The sequence below is a fragment of the Helobdella robusta genome (assembly GCF_000326865.2).
Source record: "Helobdella robusta unplaced genomic scaffold HELROscaffold_17, whole genome shotgun sequence".
Taxonomy (NCBI): Eukaryota; Metazoa; Annelida; class Clitellata; order Rhynchobdellida; family Glossiphoniidae; genus Helobdella; species Helobdella robusta.
This window is the reverse complement of record NW_008703942.1, coordinates 1,677,818-1,695,835: the sequence shown is the minus strand read 5'-3', so window position 1 is coordinate 1,695,835 and position 18,018 is coordinate 1,677,818. Positions and strand designations below refer to the sequence as shown.

The 18,018-nt window shown below is 32.9% G+C and overlaps 2 protein-coding genes across 2 annotated transcripts; one reads left to right on the top strand and one right to left on the bottom strand.

Moving 5' to 3' along the window:
• Positions 1-559: 559 nt before the first annotated feature.
• Positions 560-3,884, bottom strand: HELRODRAFT_170169 (hypothetical protein; the record flags this gene model as incomplete). The annotated part of the gene is made up of 4 exons (XM_009015987.1): positions 560-799; positions 1,559-1,663; positions 2,320-2,441; positions 3,692-3,884. The coding sequence occupies 4 exons, from the start codon at positions 3,882-3,884 to the stop codon at positions 560-562; spliced, it is 660 nt and encodes a 219-aa protein (XP_009014235.1).
• Positions 3,885-5,390: 1,506 nt separating this feature from the next.
• On the top strand, positions 5,391-17,589 carry HELRODRAFT_98395 (hypothetical protein). Its single transcript, XM_009015986.1, has 29 exons — positions 5,391-5,507; positions 5,614-5,678; positions 6,039-6,114; positions 6,443-6,543; positions 6,902-7,135; positions 7,352-7,433; positions 7,697-7,846; positions 7,957-8,094; positions 8,305-8,493; positions 8,754-8,867; positions 9,325-9,389; positions 9,497-9,545; positions 10,027-10,116; positions 10,498-10,660; positions 10,868-11,021; positions 11,330-11,404; positions 11,558-11,656; positions 12,163-12,290; positions 12,716-12,801; positions 14,253-14,376; positions 14,457-14,615; positions 14,716-14,851; positions 15,122-15,265; positions 15,529-15,595; positions 15,821-15,926; positions 16,172-16,268; positions 16,546-16,743; positions 16,878-16,967; positions 17,189-17,589. Exons 1-29 carry the CDS (start codon positions 5,448-5,450, stop codon positions 17,319-17,321), a joined length of 3,372 nt encoding a protein of 1,123 aa, XP_009014234.1. The 5' UTR covers positions 5,391-5,447; the 3' UTR covers positions 17,322-17,589.
• The last annotated feature ends 429 nt before the right edge of the window (positions 17,590-18,018 follow it).

The following is an 18,018-nucleotide window of genomic DNA, read 5'->3' as shown; positions in this document are numbered from 1 at the left end:
GCATAAATTCGGATAATAAGTTCACCAAAAAACTTTAGTGAGAAAAATCGAAAAAATGAACTACAAACATATTAACGCCAAACATTCGGTAGAATTTATAGAATATTGTATATATGTATAAATGTATATAGTGTCAGAATTATGAAATAATACTGACTAAAAATACTTCAAAGTTTTCAACGCAAAATTTATTCACTCGATAGGGGACATGGTGCAAGTTAATTTACTCGATAGGTGACAAGACGATTTTTTGTTTGTTTTGCAATTTGGATGACGTCATAAATTATTACAAATTATTTTAAAATTTAATTAGTAGCTTTTTTGATTAATTGGACATACCTTGGAAATTTTTATGTTTAAAATCACCCGAAACAAAATCTAATTTTGCTTTGATAACAGAGTGGAGAAGATAGTACGGACTGGGTTGAATAGCTAGGCAACTTTAAATAATCGGTTCCTATTCTGGTTTCTAAGAGACTTAATTCGTGATTCTGTGCTCATTGGCATAGTTTCAGAAACGTCTTAAGTTCTCAAAAAGAGTCCGCCTTGGGTTTACCAGTTAGGCAGCTTCGAATAATCGGTGCCTATTCTGGTATTTAAGAGACTTAATTCGTGATTCTATGCTCATTGGCATAGTTACTAAAGTCACACAATTTGTTTCCAGTGTTGTTCTGACTCTTGTTGTTTTGTGCTGGTTGTGCGGAAGCCAACCAGACTCGACGGCCCAGTGAAAACAGGCCAGGGTTGTGCGAAAGCCGACCGACTGACTGACAGGCCCAGTGAAAACAGGCCTTGGATTCTGTGAAAATGAATCCGCCTCGTTGTTTTGTTTTTCTTGTTCTATTTGTGGACCTAGGGTTCCTTGCTGGATTCTATACTCATTGGTATAGTTTCACACGCAGCTTCCAATTTCCATAGGCTCCGATTTTTGTAATTTTTCCGCATTAATTTTATTTATTTCTTGGAGTTGTATCGACATCACTATCGGTTACACACGTCGAGGTTGTACGATTAAACGGCAAGAAACATATCCCAAGTCGAAGACCCAACAAGAAGAAGTTCTAATTCCTGTACTCCAGTTTGTTCATTGACATTTTACATTATTATAGAGTTCATTTAGTTCAATTCCTTTTCATTTACTTCCGTCGATTAATAAAATTGTTATCGAATTTTTTTACGCGTTCGTGTGTTACTCAGTAAAATCATATAATTCGAAAAAGCCCAGTGCCACACAGGACTGGTCGAACTCACGATAAAAATATACACAAAAATTATTGTCGGACCATAAAAAAATTCCCTGAGAAAAATAGAGGAAGAGATTACCTCACACCACCAGTTTCATAAAATTTCTGACAATATATATATATATATATATATATATATATATTGATATATTTGTTATAATTATTATAATGGTTTATAAACGTATATGTCCGTGTACGTATGTGTGTGTGTTTATCTTACAAATAAGCGCGGAACGATTTGTGTTCATTAAATAGCCTATATCGTATATCGTCATTTTCTTCCTCAACAAATGTATAGAAACCGCTCAGTACACCATACGCCACTTGACGACTAAAGCCCTGATTAATACAGGTGCGAGCATCAGGACATCGCCTGCTCTTACACGAGCGCCTATAACTTCATGGCAGCAAGAGCAGCGCTGACAGGCATTCATTATAATTTGTGCAGTGAATTTTCAAATAGCCAGCCGTTAGATTATAACAAGGCTTTCAATTCAACGTTCAAGTCGAGTGCGTAAGTTCCTTCAAATTCATCTATGTCTATTTCTAAAAGATGCTGGTCTTCTCTTAATAAAGATATTTTTCTTCAATCTCTTACTGAAACTATTTTTGATACTACCATATTTTCTGATGTTGATGATTTTGTCTGTGCTTTTAATATCTACATTACTTCTATTCTTGATAAGCTTATTCCTCTTAAATCTTTTACTTATAGGCTCTATTCTCGTAAGGCTCCTTGGTTTGATTATGCTTGTGTAGTAGCCAAGAAAAGTCTTAGAAGACTGGAGAAAGCCTATAGGTTAAATCCATCTAACTCTCTTTATTCTATCTATGAATCTGAACTGATTAATTATAAATATCTACTATTCTCTAAACACTCTACTTTTCTTAGAAATTCTATAACATCTGCTTCAACATCTAAAAATAGGTGGTCTGTTCTATCTAAACTTCTACATAAAAAATCTTCTCACTCATCTTTTTCTGCTCAACAGTTTCATGACTTTTTTGTAAATAAAATTACTTCTTTAAGAACATCTAATTCTAATTTTTCTTCTCATAACTTTACTAAACTTACTACTGAATCTTTCTCTGTATTTACTCCAATAAATCTTTTAGAACTAACTAAAATTATTAATTCTATGTCGTCTACAACCTGTTCTCTAGATCTACTTCCTTCTAATTTACTTAAAGAATTCTCTTCAATATTTTATCCAATCATTCTCAAATTAGTTAATTTATCTCTTTCCACCTCTAAATTTCCTGCTTCTTATAAGAATTCTATTGTTATTCCTATTCTTAAAAACATATCCCTAGATCCTACCTCTTTATCTAATTATAGACCTGTAACTAATATTACTTTCATCTCTAAAATAATAGAAAAAGTTGTTTTTAATCAACTCTCATCCTATTTAGACTTTAACTCTTTGCTCTTTCCATATATCTCAATCTGGTTTCAGACCTGCTCACAGTACTGAAACTTCTTTACTTAAAATAAACAATGATATCCTTCTCTCTAGTGACAATAGTAATCTTACTCTTCTTCTTGCTCTTGACTTTTCTTCAGCTTTTGATACTGTTGACCATACTATTCTCTTGAGACTGCTGCATCTTTCTTTTAATATTACTGATTCTTGTCTATCTTGGTTTTCTTCTTATCTTTGTAATCGTTTTTCTTCTGTTGTTCTCAATAATTCTACTTCTAACTCCTCTACTCTTCAGGGTTCTATCCTTGGCCCTCTTTTATTTATACTCTATACTTCTGAACTACCTCGTATTATTAATAACTTTTCTTTCTCTAGTCAACTATATGCTGATGATTCTTATATTTATACTTCTTTTCCTCCATCTAATCTCAATAGTGTTCTTCATAATTTATCTCTATGTCTTTCTTCGATTATCGCTTGGTCTGACTCACTCTAAGTGCCTTAAACTTAATCCTTCTAAGTTTGAATTAATTTGTTTTAATAAATCTAAACACTCAATTACTATTCCTCCTATTATCTTACCTGATTCTAAAACCCTTGATGTCTCTCATAAGTTTCGTAGTCTAGATTTTATCTTTGATTCTACTATGTCTCTCTCTTCTCAGATTAATAGTGTTGCTAGAAGCTCTTACTTTCATCTACGTAGAATAAAAAAACTTTTGCCTTTTCTTGATGATCCTACTCTTCTCCTTCTTGTTACTTCGTTAGTCTTATCTAGGATTGATTATTGTAACTCGCTCTACTATGGTCTTCCTGACTCTATACTCTATCCTTTAAGTAAAGCTTTTAACTCTGCTGCTCGTCTAGTTGCTCTTGCCCCTTTCTTTTCTCATATATCTCCATATCTTGTTCTCTTGCACTGGCTACCTATAAAATATAGAATAATTTTTAAAATTTGCACGTTCATGTATAAGTCTCAATCTAAATTATTTCCTAAGTATTTATCAGATATATTAATTGAACCTAAACGCCCCGGTTTACGATCGTCTTCTTCTTCTCGCTTTTTCTTAACTCGTGTTAAACACTCTTTTGCCAAATCTGCTTTTGCTTTTTCTGGTCCTTTTCTCGGGAACTCTCTACCTACTTCTCTAACTATTTCTCCATCACTTGCGAAGTTCAGAGCGGATCTCAAGACCCATCTGTTTTCAAAATTCATTGAGGAGCGCTGTTGAACATCGCGGAAATAGCGCTTTATAAGCTAATTGATTGATTGATTGATTGATTGATTGATTGATTGATTGATTGATTGATTGATTGATTGATTGATTGATTGATTGATTGATTGATTGATTGATTGATTGATTGATTGATTGATTGATTGATTGATTGATTGATTGATTGATTGATTGATTGATTGATTGATTGATTGATTGATTGATTGATTGATTGATTGATTGATTGATTGATTGATTGATTGATTGATTGATTGATTGATTGATTGATTGATTGATTGATTGATTGATTGATTGATTGATTGATTGATTGATTGATTGATTGATTGATTGATTGATAGATTGATTGATTGATTGATTGATTGATTGATTGATTGATTGATTGATTGATTGATTGATTGATTGATTGATTAGTGTAATTCATTGCTTGGGTTGCAAGAGCTAAAATGTAAAAAATAAAGCCTAACGTTTCCCGATCAATGTCAATGCTCAAGTACTATTGTTATACAATTCTTGTATCAACATATTATTATTTTGTGCTTGGTTACGTTTTATGTTAATTTTTAAAAAGATTTTAGATTGAATTTCTATCCTTCCCATTAAAAATCTTTCACAATAGCAAGAACAGCGTGGATGTCGCATTTTTTGTATTTTTTTTATTCAGTATAAAATAGCTAATAAATACTTAATGTATAATGATTCAAATGCTTCTCGGTCAACTTTAAATTTAGGTATTGTATAGCTCAATTCCTATAACAAAATTTATATATCTTTTTACTACAATTTTGTTCGCTTTCCATAAAAGATAATATTCACGCATTGTATATATAAGATACCCAAGATACTTACTATATATATTATGCACATGGTGTATTTACAAACAAGTTTAAATCGTTTTCGTTTTTAAACAATTTTTTTACTATTTGCCGAAATTGAAAATTCTGAAAATTATTTAGTTTCAAGATGCAGTGTTTGCTAGATTACATGTTCAATGACAAGAATTCGCTGTCAAAACCCATCAGCGATATCGAGGTTTTGTTGTTTTTTGTCTTAAATTTTTTTTAATTTTTGCATTACATTCCAATCATTTTTTATTTAAAAAATTTTAAATAAAGTCATCATGATCAATAGATACAATTATTAATTTTTTTATGCAGACACGTTTTTGGTGAAATTATTAAAAAAAACTATAATAATATAATATATAATTGTCTCTTTGATCTCATGATATTTGTCTTTTTTTTTAAATTTAGTGACTAATTTTTGTCTTACTAATTTAACCAAAATTATATTTTCAAATATAAGATAAAAGATCTTGTTTCTGTGTGAAAAAACATACATGTCACAAATGCATATGAATATAAAAAATAATATGATCAAATGTCAAATCACTTTTTAGTTTTTATTTTAACAATTTTTTTTCCTGTACATCGCAATAAAACTTATTTTGAGTATAGAATGTTTAGTTAGTTGATGAAATTTTCAAAATAATAGCTGTAATTTTTTCTTCCTATCAGGACAAAAACAAATTAGTACCTGCATTTTTGATGTTGAAGGGACTTGTGAGCCAACACATTGATTCATTCAACTACTTCATCAACAAAGATGTTAGTCAATGTTCCACATGATGTTTGAATAAATGAGAATACAGTTTTTAATCTTTTAAAAATTTTCATAAATATATATAATCTACATTTAAAATTCCCATCCCAGATCAAGGATATCGTGAAAGCTAATGAAAAGTTAACCATTAACAGTGATCCAAATTTTTATCTCAAGTACTTTTCAAACTTTTTAATTATATTATTCATTTATTTACAAATCAAAATTCAAATGTGCTTTTAGTTATTAACTTTTTTAAAGTTTGATACTTTTATAATAAGGGAAACACATGATAATGATCTCCATTACATTATTAAGATTATTATGATCATTTTATATTTTCATCCAAAAATGAATTTTTTCCTGTTTCATTCATTGTGTTTTACATGGACTCATTCTATTAAATGTAATTAAATACATTCCAAAAAATCTTTAAATCTCATTGGTAAAATTTTGAAAATGGATGAAAAAGAAATAATTTTAAACATACAAATTCAAGTGACACCACCATCCATCCATCCAACTGCCCCAACCAGGTACAAAAATATTTACGTTGGCAAGCCCGATGTCCAGGAAGCACTGAGCATCAGCCATCCGATCAGTCCTCATGATGTAAGCAAAATATTTTTTTCCCTCCATTACTTTGAATGCAAACAAACCAGTTTTACTACTAACATAAAAGAAAAATTACATTTTTACTGCTTCCAACTGAAAGTTCTTAAGAGCCATTGTGAATTTTTTTGTCTTTTATCACGTTAATGGGTGATGGGATTCCTGTTCATTAATTGTAATGAACTTGTGTGTCTGAAGTTCTAGTGAATATTCCTCCATATCTCTTTAAAATTTGAAACAATCTGGATGTCAGTTCAGTTGCAACATGGAATTATAACAACACTCATTGATAACACATTTCTTTCTATAAAATACTTTGTATGTACAGTGTCGTCTCAGAGACATGACGTATTCGGCTCCAATCACAGTCGATGTCGAGTACACGAGAGGCAGCCAGAGAGTTTTGAAGAATGGTGTCCCTATAGGAAGGTTCTTCTCACTTATTCATCTATTTTCTTCATTTTCATATTTACATTTTTCGTTAGCTATCTAAGTTTTAATTTAAATTTGTATAATGCTTCTTCTGAGAAGTAGTGCATAGATTTTGTGCATCCTGTGTTTGTGGTAGGTGAGTGAATGAATTAGTACTTATTGCAGAGGAAGAGGTGTGCTGTTAAATTGGGAGGGGGTGTCTGGAGTGCAGGTGTAAAAATAAAATTTGAAGGGGCTCTGACCTGATCAAAATTAGGGAAGAAAAAAGATTATAAAATAAATTTTTAGGACGAAATAATAGTGATCAGACTAGAGTAGTTTTTATTTTCAAGATTTCTCGCAATTCTGTTGACAGGATGCCGATCATGCTGAGGAGTTCCAACTGCTTGCTTACTGGTAAGGATCCACTGGAACTGGCCAACATGAAGGAATGTCCGTTGGACCCAGGCGGTTACTTCATTGTCAAGGGCGTTGAGAAGGTCATCCTCATTCAAGAACAAATTGCTAAAAACAGAATGATGGTCGAAACTGATCGAAAAGGAATGTTTCAGTGTTCCGTCACCAGGCATGTTGTCTTCATTTTGCTATTGTTACGCACGTTCCTGTTACATCCGCACCATTAATTATACAAGTTCTGGAAATCTTACAAATGTTGCGTTACTGTTTTCAGTTTGTGTTGCAAATTTTTTTAGCTTCCATGATTTGTGTGCTCACATGTTTGATGCTTTTGCCACAAAAGTTTCAACGGAGCTGGCTCTATTGAGATAGTTTGATAAATGAATTTTGTTAAATTTTTTATTTTCAGTTCAACCCATGAGAAGAAGAGCAAGACGTACGTCTGCATCAAGAGTGACAAGTACTACTTAAAGCACAACACTTTTACCGATGTATTCGAATTTTTCATTTTTTTGTTCTCTAAGCTTTTTAAACTTTTACAAATATAAATTTGTAGCCAAGAACTAGTTAGGCACGACAGTAATTATAAATTGTTATTTGTGGTAACAAACGTACACTGCCAGGTTTTACACGGTGTCATTTTGATGATCACTATGCTCTGGTGATTTTTATATGACAATTAAATTATGAATTTGATTTGTTGATCGTAATGGAAAGCTGACCTATCACGGGACGTTTTTAAATTATTTTCCAGGATATTCCCATCATGATAATGTTCAAGGCAATGGGATTCGAGTGCGATATGGAAATTGTGCAGATGGTTGGGGTGGAGCTTCTTGTGCAAGAAGCAATGGTTCCATGTCTTGAAGAATGCCAACAGGCTGAAGTTTTTACGGAACTTCAGGTCATTCTTCATCTTTTTCATTTTTATGCCGTTTTAGAATTTTTAAAAATAGACTAAAATTAAAGTAAAAATTTCAGCCAACATGGGTTTTAAATTTTAATGATCTGCAGGCTCTTAAATACATTGGGTCAAAACTTCGGCAACGTGCGTCACGATCGAATGACAATGCTGAAAATGAATCGAATGAAGATTGGCGGGTGAAAGAGGCCCGAGAATTATTGAAGGATACTATCCTGGCCCATGTCCCTGTACGTTTGCTCAGCACAAGACTCTCGTTGAATTAATTGCTTGCATGTTAATTTAATTGTTTGAAAAATTACTTCTTTAGCATGGTGCTTATTGTTTAGGATAGTATTAAATAATAATTAATTTCTAAATCGTTTGTTTACATTTTATTACTTTATTTCAAATTTGATGTCACCTGCTCTGCTATTTGAAACACACACACACACACACAGGTGGTGAATTGGAACTTCAAGTTGAAGGCCATATACATGGCCCAGATGATGAGGAGGTTGTTGATCGTGCAGGACCAAGACCAGCCACGAGGTGATGATCGAGATTACTACGGCAACAAACGATTGGAGCTTGCTGGCCAGCTTCTGTCGCTTCTTTTTGAGGATCTTTTTAAGAATTTCAATTTTGAGGTTTGTCGTTCAGATGTTTCAAACATTCGCCCATTCTAGAATTTTTTTTGTCTAATAATCTGTAATTTACTGCTTTGTTTAAATTTTATAAGGCCCCAGGTTATTTTATATATGCATCTAATTTGAAATGATTGTTATTTTATCTCATTCAACAAACTCATATTTGGGTTGGTTTTAGATTGCTCATCGAAAACACATCGCCGCTGAATGCGTTATTGTAGAAAATTTGATGATGCAATATTCCAACTTAAAACCCACAGTTGAAGAAAATTGCCGACCAAACAATTCCAAAGCTGCGAACGACGGAATTTGACATCCTGACGCACATGAGGCAGGACCAGATCACCAACGGACTCGTCTACGCCATCTCTACAGTTAATACCAGATTTTATTGCCATTTTGAAATGTTTCTTTGTGAGGGAGATGGTTGTAATGGCAGTTTGCTTGCAAGGCTTTGTGTACTTGATATCAGAGTAGTTCTATTTTTGTCTCTTTCGTAATTTTCTGTTCTGAAATTCTAATCATTAAAGTTAGGAAGGTTTTCAAAAAGTTGAAAAAAGATAGCTTTGAAGGAAAGAAAATCTTTACAGCATAATTGATAATTTATAACTATCGAATGCACTTTTAAAGATGAGCATTTTTTAATGAAAATTTTTTAACGATTTCATGTGGCATCTGAACTTTCAGCCATCAGATTTTATTTTAGTTTTGAAAGTGGTGCAATCTTAACATCTTACTCAATCTTTCCTGATAAACTCGTTGTGCTGGTGGCAATAATGAGTAAATAGATGGCAAATAAATGTAAAGAATAACTCTCGGTTGTGCTTGCAGGGAAATTGGACTATTAGAAGATTCAGAATGAGAAGGGGAGGCATAACTCAGCTCCTGACCAGGTTGTTACAAGGCAATTTTCTTTTTTATTCCTTGTCGTTGCTGTTTTGCCATGTCTTCTATATGACTGGAGTCTTTCGTGAATAACATTCATTTTTATTCCTTTTCATAGGTTGTCGTTCATATCCACACTCGGTCACATGACCAGGATATCGAGCCAGGTTATTTGATTTTCATTTAATTGTTGTTACCCTGTTTTATTTATTTCTTTTTGGTTTTTATAATGTTTTTCTGTTCGCTAATTTTGTGATTTTTATTTTTTAAATTTTTTGTGGTTGAGCATTCATAGACTTTTTACATGCAATCATCTGTTCCATTGTGTGTTTCATCTTACACATACACACATATACAATCAGTACACACATATAAAATCAGTACACACATACACACACACATACATACAGTTTTATTTGTATTATATACTGTCAAATCAGCTTGTATTTATGCTTGTTTGTTCATGTAGATCATTTGACAATTTTTTGTCTCAATAAAACTTGAAATAACTTCAAACTGGAATTAACGGTCTATTAATTTATATTTTTAAATATTACAAATCCGTTTCTGGTTTTTCTTATAAAATATAATTTCCAACGACACCAGAGATTTCATTTCTACTAAATAATGCTTCCAATTAACTAACAGTTTGAAAAAACCCGCAAAGTGAGCGGGCCTCGATCTCTGCAGACATCACAGTGGGGCATGTTGTGTCCATCTGATACGCCTGAAGGAGAGGTGGGTCGTTTGGCGGTTGTCGTGTGGTGTGGTTCGGGTGGTTGTGATGTTGTATGGTGTGGTTTTGTGTTGTAGAACAACTGATGCTACATTAGCTGTTATGTAGTGTATGATGGCTGGTTGTTGTCGTGTCATGGGATGTTGGTAACAATAGGATGTGTTGTGATGTCATGCTGGTTGTTACCAATGTCATGTAGCGCCATGTTCTTTTGTTTTCAGTTGAAATCAACAATCACCTTTTCTTAGATAGTTTATAGATTTTTTTTATGTTGAGTTTCTTAATAGATACGTTCTTACTGCTGGTTGCATTTGTTTGCTCAGCTTACAGTAGTTTAGATGTTAATAAGTTTGTTAGTAATAAACTCGTGAACTTTGATAAAGGGATGCGGCCTAATAAAGAATCTAGCCCTGATGACTCACATAACCACCGACCTTCCGGAGCATCACATCATCAAGATAGCATTGGATCGCGGTGTGCAGGACATCAACATGCTCAATGGCGAGGAAATCACATCACATAAAGTTTACATGGTTTTCGTTAATGGTATGTTTGGCCTCGTTGATTCATGTTATACTATTTTATTTATTAGATTGTGCTGTTCGTTGTTTGTCACGTTGTATATATTTGCCATGTGTTCTATCTATCAGTATTGTTTGATTTTATTTAATATTGAAAGACCGTGATTTACAATTTGTTGGGATTCGTTCTCATTACATTACTAAATGTTTAACGTTGACCCTTGACCTGAAGGTAACATCATTGGGGTGATCCGCAACTACGACAGGTTGGTGAGGGACTTCCGTATGCTGCGTAGAGCCGCTAAAATTAGTGAATTCGTTTCCGTCAGTCTGAACCACTGCTGGAGGACTGTCCACATCGCCACGGATGGAGGGAGGGTTTGCAGGTAATGATGTGGTGGCATGTGATTGTGTGTGTGTGTGTGTGTGTGTGTGTGTGTGTGTGATGTATTTGTGGTGATGTGTGGAGGTGTAAGAATATGTACCATCATTAAATATTTATATGTACAGTTGATTCTTGCACTTAGAGGCATTCGAAATGCGCACATATATTTTGATAATTAATAAACTAATTGGGTATATATAATATTTATATCATCTTTTATGTTATAATTATATGTTTATATATTATAATTATTATAATATAATATATGCTGCACACATACTGAATGAATGTGCTAATCATCCATTGCAGGCCATACATAATAGTTGAGAATAAGAAGCCAAAGGTAAAGAGAGATCATCTGGATTCTTTGACTGGCAAATCAAAGTTCGACTTTTCAATCAGCATTTTCATTTCACGAAATATTTTACAATATTTTTATATAAAAAAAACTTTATTTTGTGGTAATATTAAAAATATTTTCTTAAAAAAATTTCACAAATATTTTTTCGTCATCACATTCAGGAATTCTGCCAAGAGGACGTTTGAAGACTTCCTACATGAAGGCCTGGTTGAATACTTGGATGTCAACGAAGAGAATGACTGCTTGATAGCCATGTATGAAAAGGACATCACGGAGTTAGTGGTTCATCATTTTGTAACATCTCCATCAAACATTCATCATTTAGAATAGTTTATTATAGAGATATTATTTTGGCAAGGTATTTTAGAAATTTGTAAAACCGAGTTAGACAATTTTCATGTTAAAATTATGTGGTTATTTCATATTGATATAAATGTTACATTATCCTTTGTACATGTTTTTATGCTTATTTTCTACAATTTCCCATCTAGTTCCGACTTGTTTCTAATTAAAATTTGATTGATCTGCTAGTTTTCTATTACTTTTGCTATCACTGCTTTTATTAGCTCTTTTAGCTCAAAGGGAATGATTTATCTAAAATTTATTGTCTTTATTCAATCTACCTTGTGTGTGTGTGTGTGTGTGTGTGTGTGTGTGTGTGTGTGTGTGTGTGCGCGCGTGTGTGTAGATAAATAAATTAATAATTTCTGCTGCTGTTGTTTGCGATATCGCTAATATTCCGGTTTTTTATTTTTAAAAAATGTACGAACAAAAATTTCAGGAAGACAACTCACTTGGAGATAGAACCCTTCACGATCTTGGGCGTGTGCGCAGGTCTGATTCCCTACCCCCACCACAACCAGTCCCCCCGTAACACCTACCAATGTGCTATGGGCAAACAGGCCATGGGTTTGTTTTTAATGTTTAATTTTAAAATCCAACAAGTAGTTTTTTTTTAGCATTTGTATTTTTTATTATTTTTTTCACAAAATAACGTTCTTCACTATTATCTGAAATGATGCAACACATATAATTTATTTGTGGTAACCTTTTTGCATCACCGCTGTTTGTTCTTCTGATTCTTGTCAAAAAGTTTGTCAAATTGGTTGCGAGCCTCCTTATGGCTTTCTTATTTTGCACCTCTCTGAAAACATTAAAATGTTACACACGAAAGATGGCAGATGCTCATTTTGTTGTTCTCTATTTCCTATTCAGTTGCTTGCATGTGTGATTATTAATAAATAATTATTAATAAAATGATTTTAGTTGGTTAGTTGTTTGGCTGGCTGGATGGCGATGTTGTGATGGTGTGATTGATGTGTTGAATCATGCAGGTACCATCGGATACAACCAGCAAAAACGCATGGACACTGTCATGTACCTGCTCAGCTATCCTCAAAAACCTCTCGTCACCACTAAAGTTTGTACTGTTTTCGTCATAGCTCATTACATTATTCACACTTTTATAATTTGTTAATCTTCACTAAAATCAAACTTCTAAATTCTCAGAAATTGGTACAATGCACAGGGTATAAATATAAGATTAAGTGGAAATAATGGTGAAAATATAGATCCGAATATAAATGTAAATAAAAACGAGAATAATGTAAACTATAAAAATTAAAAAATTTTTATAACAGAATGAAAAATGATTTAAAGAGACAAAAAATATTCAGTTTTTTATTTGATAAATTCTACAGAATTAAAAATGAACGAATAAATAATTAAATGGATATATTAAGATTAAAAAAAGATAGATAAATAAAGGGGTAAGTAATTCTCAAATGAATAAATAGATGGAAATTTAGTAAGAAATGGTAAACGCTAAGGATAAATATTTAAGATAGGGAAAATGTTACAGTTACTTAAAAATATGCCCATTTTTTCGCGAAATCATGTTTTTAATATTTAGCCTTAGCGCAGCTTCGACTATGAAATATGGTTAAGATAAAATGCTAGCAAAAATATAATACGGCCATACTGTTTAAATATACCCTATAAGAAGGATGCAAGTTTGAACAAGGATGCAGGCAAGTATAGATTTTCATTATATCCAAAATTCTATGGAATATCATTTTTACTACCAATCATTATCAAAATTAAACAGTGACCCAGCAGCATCAGTGTTATTCTTTTTTTCAATGGGACAGTTCTCCCAGCTAATGTAACAATTTTTTCAATTTTCTTGATACTAATGCTTAGTACTATTGAACATCTATCAATATCTTCGACGTTTGAGTTGAGCTAATATCGTGAACACTCCTAGCTAACACGTTCATTGTCAATCTGCTAACACGCATATGGTAAGACTACCATGCAAGCTTCTATCATGCATAGTAAAGAGATTTCTTTTTTTAACCATTCTTGTATTGACTTGATGTCAATTGTATCATATTTATTGCAAGCAGGACTTTATTCAGTGTGTTGTGAGTCATCGGACAATTGTTCCACTTCAACTAAGTTTAACATTGCAAAATGTATTTGCATTGATGCACATTTAGATGAATTGATGTGCCTGCCCAAAACCTTCCATTATGTCTTACATTATGTCTTATAGCTGGCATATCGAGGCAAATTTTGCCCAACACTAACGTTTTCAAGTTAAAAGTTTGTTTAATTATTTCATACCCCGTAATTTGAATTTGAAAGAGTGCTGGTCGGTTCACAGGCCAAGTCGAAATTACGTGAGAAAGATTATTACAATTACAGGGCATGTGAGAGTTAAAGACGCCTGGTCTTGATTTGCAATATGCCTGGGTTGAATGCAAAAAATCTCCCAACCTATTATATAATGTGTGTGATGTGCTATTGAAACTTCTGAAACTAAATATTGTAGGAGAGAAATGACTTTTTAGCCTTTACTATTCACAGACAATACAGATGATAGGATTTGATAAGATACCAGCAGGACAAAACGCTACAGTGGCAGTCATGAGCTACTCAGGTTATGACATCGAAGATGCTCTCATCATCAATCAGGCATCTCTCGATAGAGGTTGGTTGGTTGGTCCCTGGTGTTGATTTTTTAAAATTATGATTGAGCCTACAAACAAAATACGACTGCTAAATTGTCAGGTTTTGGTCGCTGTGTTGTATCTCGTAGTTCAAAGGCTGTGTTGAAGAGATATACAAACCAGACATTCGACAAATGCAGTGGTGCTCTCGTAGATGCACAAACAAGGAAACCCATCTGGAAACATGACATCCTTGATTTGGATGGCATTTGTTCACCAGGTTTATACTTTCTGTTTCTTAATCTGCATTTATACTTGTATTCACTAGCTAATTTTATATTTTTTATTTATTTGGCTAACTTATTAAAAACAATGATCAGGGGAACAAGTCCAGAACCGACAAGTATTAGTTAACAAGCACGTCCCGACTGTAACAGATCCAATACAACAGAAGCAACAAACTCCTGAAACTGCTGATCATCGAGAACCGCCGGCGTACAAAGAAATTCCCTTGGAGTGTGTTTTTATTTTATAATATATTTATTGCTCAGACGTATTTGTGTCATTTCATTTATTTCTTTTATAGATCAATCAAGTTTAAGGTGTAATTCTTGGCATTGGAATCATGTCAGTTTTCATCAAATGATGATACGCATGTGTTTTGCATTAAAATAGCAACCTCAAATTTGTATAAATGACTGGCGACATCTGTTACAGATTTTCTTATTTACTCACTGAAATAGTATGAAGAACTGACTAACACTAACAGTAATACAACTCATGCAGTTACCGGGGCATTGAGAGTTCAACTGTAGATCAAGTTTTATTGACGACCAATGAGGACGACGCTACGCTGATCAAGGTGAACCTCCGACAGACCAGAAGACCTGAAATTGGCGACAAATTCAGTAGCAGACATGGACAGAAAGGGTGGGTGGTTGTTCATCATTTGATAGTCATTCATTGATCATCTACCAAATTCACAACAAATCGTTACTGTTGCATGAATTATTATTGTACGAGGTTGCTTTCAACATTCAGACACAAGTGAAATAATGTGAAATTGGACATGTTCAATCAAACGATATTTAACTTTTAAACATTGCTGCTTTATTATTATTGTTGTTGTATCATATAATTGTTGTTATATCATAATTTTTTATAAAATAATAATTTACAAACACACAATGCAGTGTTTGCGGGTTGATTGTGCCACAAGCAAACTTGCCATTCAACAATCGGGGGATGTGTCCTGATATTGTTAGTCTTGAATTGTTCATATCTTCTAACAAACTTATGAAGAAACTTTTCAACTTCATATTTTGGTCATTAACTTTACATTTTGATTTTCTGCTGTATTTGGCAGATAAAAGCAAAACACTACGACAATGTTAATTAATAATAATTTTATAGTTTAAAAATCTTATAGAACATGCAACTAATGCTTAGTTAATTGGGCATTGTTAAATAATAAATTACGATCAGATAATGAATCCACACGGATTTCCGTCTCGTATGACGGTCGGTAAGTTGTTGGAACTGGTTGGGTCCAAAGCAGCAGTACTTGATGGCGAGTTCAAGTTTGGCACAGGTTACATCAGTTTTTCAATTAACTAAAAATTATTGACTAATTACTAATTAGTTAGTTGCCATCTCGAAGTGATTCCTTAATTAAAATTAATAACATTATGTCTAAAATGCTGTATCTGAATATATGCTTATCACAATTTCACATCTGATTAGTTGTTCTGACATTTAAACATTAGTTTTCAGAGGAAGCATGTCAATTTTTCATCAGTCAAGAATAAAATACTTAATTTTAAATTTTATTGACAGCTTTCAACGGGACACCGTTGCAGGAGATTTATGAGTCACTCATCACCCACGACTTCCACTATGAAGGGAAGGATGTTTTCACGTGTGGCATCACTGGGTTCGTTTGTAATGCCTCATACGCTTTTTTTAATAATAAATTTTTTATGTTGCTCGGAAGGAAGGATTCTCGAGACAGACGCAAATGCACGTCGCTTTGTTATTTCAATTGATATTGATTATATTGTGATAATGCATAGTGGTGTCTGTCCGTTTCCTCATCACCTTGCATTATCTTATCAGCTACAAATTAACAGCGCGCAAAAAATAGTTAATGTCTGGTCTCGATCAATCCTATTTAAATAAATTGATGGCAAAAATTATTAACTACAAATCAGAGAGACGTTGCAGGCATACATCTTCTCTGGACCGATATACTACCAAAAGTTGAAGCACATGGTCATGGACAAGATCCATGCACGAGCCCGAGGTCCCACGGTATCTATGACCAGGCAGCCTACCGAAGGTAGATCGCGTGACGGAGGACTGAGATTGGGCGAGATGGAGAGGGATTGCCTTATTGGGTATGGTGCCAGGTAGGTCTGCTGCGTTCATTAAATTGTATTCACTATTTCGTTATTTTTATCTAGTAAAGATTAAAAAAAAATTTTTGGAAATTTTTCAACGCATAGATTTAAACTTCCAAATAATAAATATAAATTTAAAACAGCATGTTATTGTTGGAACGACTGATGCTTTCGAGTGATGCCTTCAGCATCGACGTTTGCAACAAGTGTGGCCTCGTTGGATACTCAGGATGGTTAGAGATTGTTCACATCTTACATCTCCCCGATCAAAATTTTTATTTATTAATATTTTTTTTATCAACTTATTATTTACATCACGGATGTTGGTAATGAGAAGCTACGTTATGAGACGCCATTAAAAGTGGCTCTAGGCATGATACGATATGTTATCACATTCCATTTTGATTATGAAGGTCTGTAAATTATTTTTGTTCATTTCATATTTACGTACCAGGTGTCAAAGTTGCAAATCATCGTACGATGTGTCATCAATCAAAATTCCATATGCCTGCAAATTGTTGTTTCAAGAGCTTCAATCAATGAACATCGTGCCCAGGCTGACCTTGAAACCATACAACGAAGACTGAATAAAACTTATCTTGAATCTTATCAAACTCTGCAATGACTGTTTTACAATGTACATATGAATAACTTGATTACTGTAGAGCACGATTGTCCAAGTTGAGCGATAAGCATGTAAATATGATATCGGATGAACGCGAAAAAATACATTTGCATTTTCACTATGTAAATACGACCTAGTCTGTTTTTATTATTTTTTCACGTTCGAAATAACAACAAAATCGTTAACAAACAAAACAACTTTATGGTAAATGATTAATAAATTAAATAAATTGCTTCATTCATAAAAAAAATATAAAAAAAATAAATAATTTTTCCAATAAACTTCAACAGAAACCAATGTAATTAATGTTCGTAAGCCTTTGTCATTATCCAATCATAATGAGCTCAAAAAAGTGAATTGCAAATAACTTAAATGATGGAGGCAAAATTAAATTACTGTTCGCAAATAAATAATTTGTCAGAAATTTATGAATGGGAATGCATAACAAAATTTATTTAAAGTAATTGGTAATTGAAGTGTTAAGAAGGCTACTTCACTGGTTAAGAAACTAACGGAAAGTGATCAGTTTGTTAATGAACGAAGGAAAAAAATTACATAAAATAATTTATCCGTATCTAAACAGTAGTAAATTAATGGATTGATTAATTAATTAACTCATTTATATGTATGTAATTCTATAATTATATAGAGACGTAATT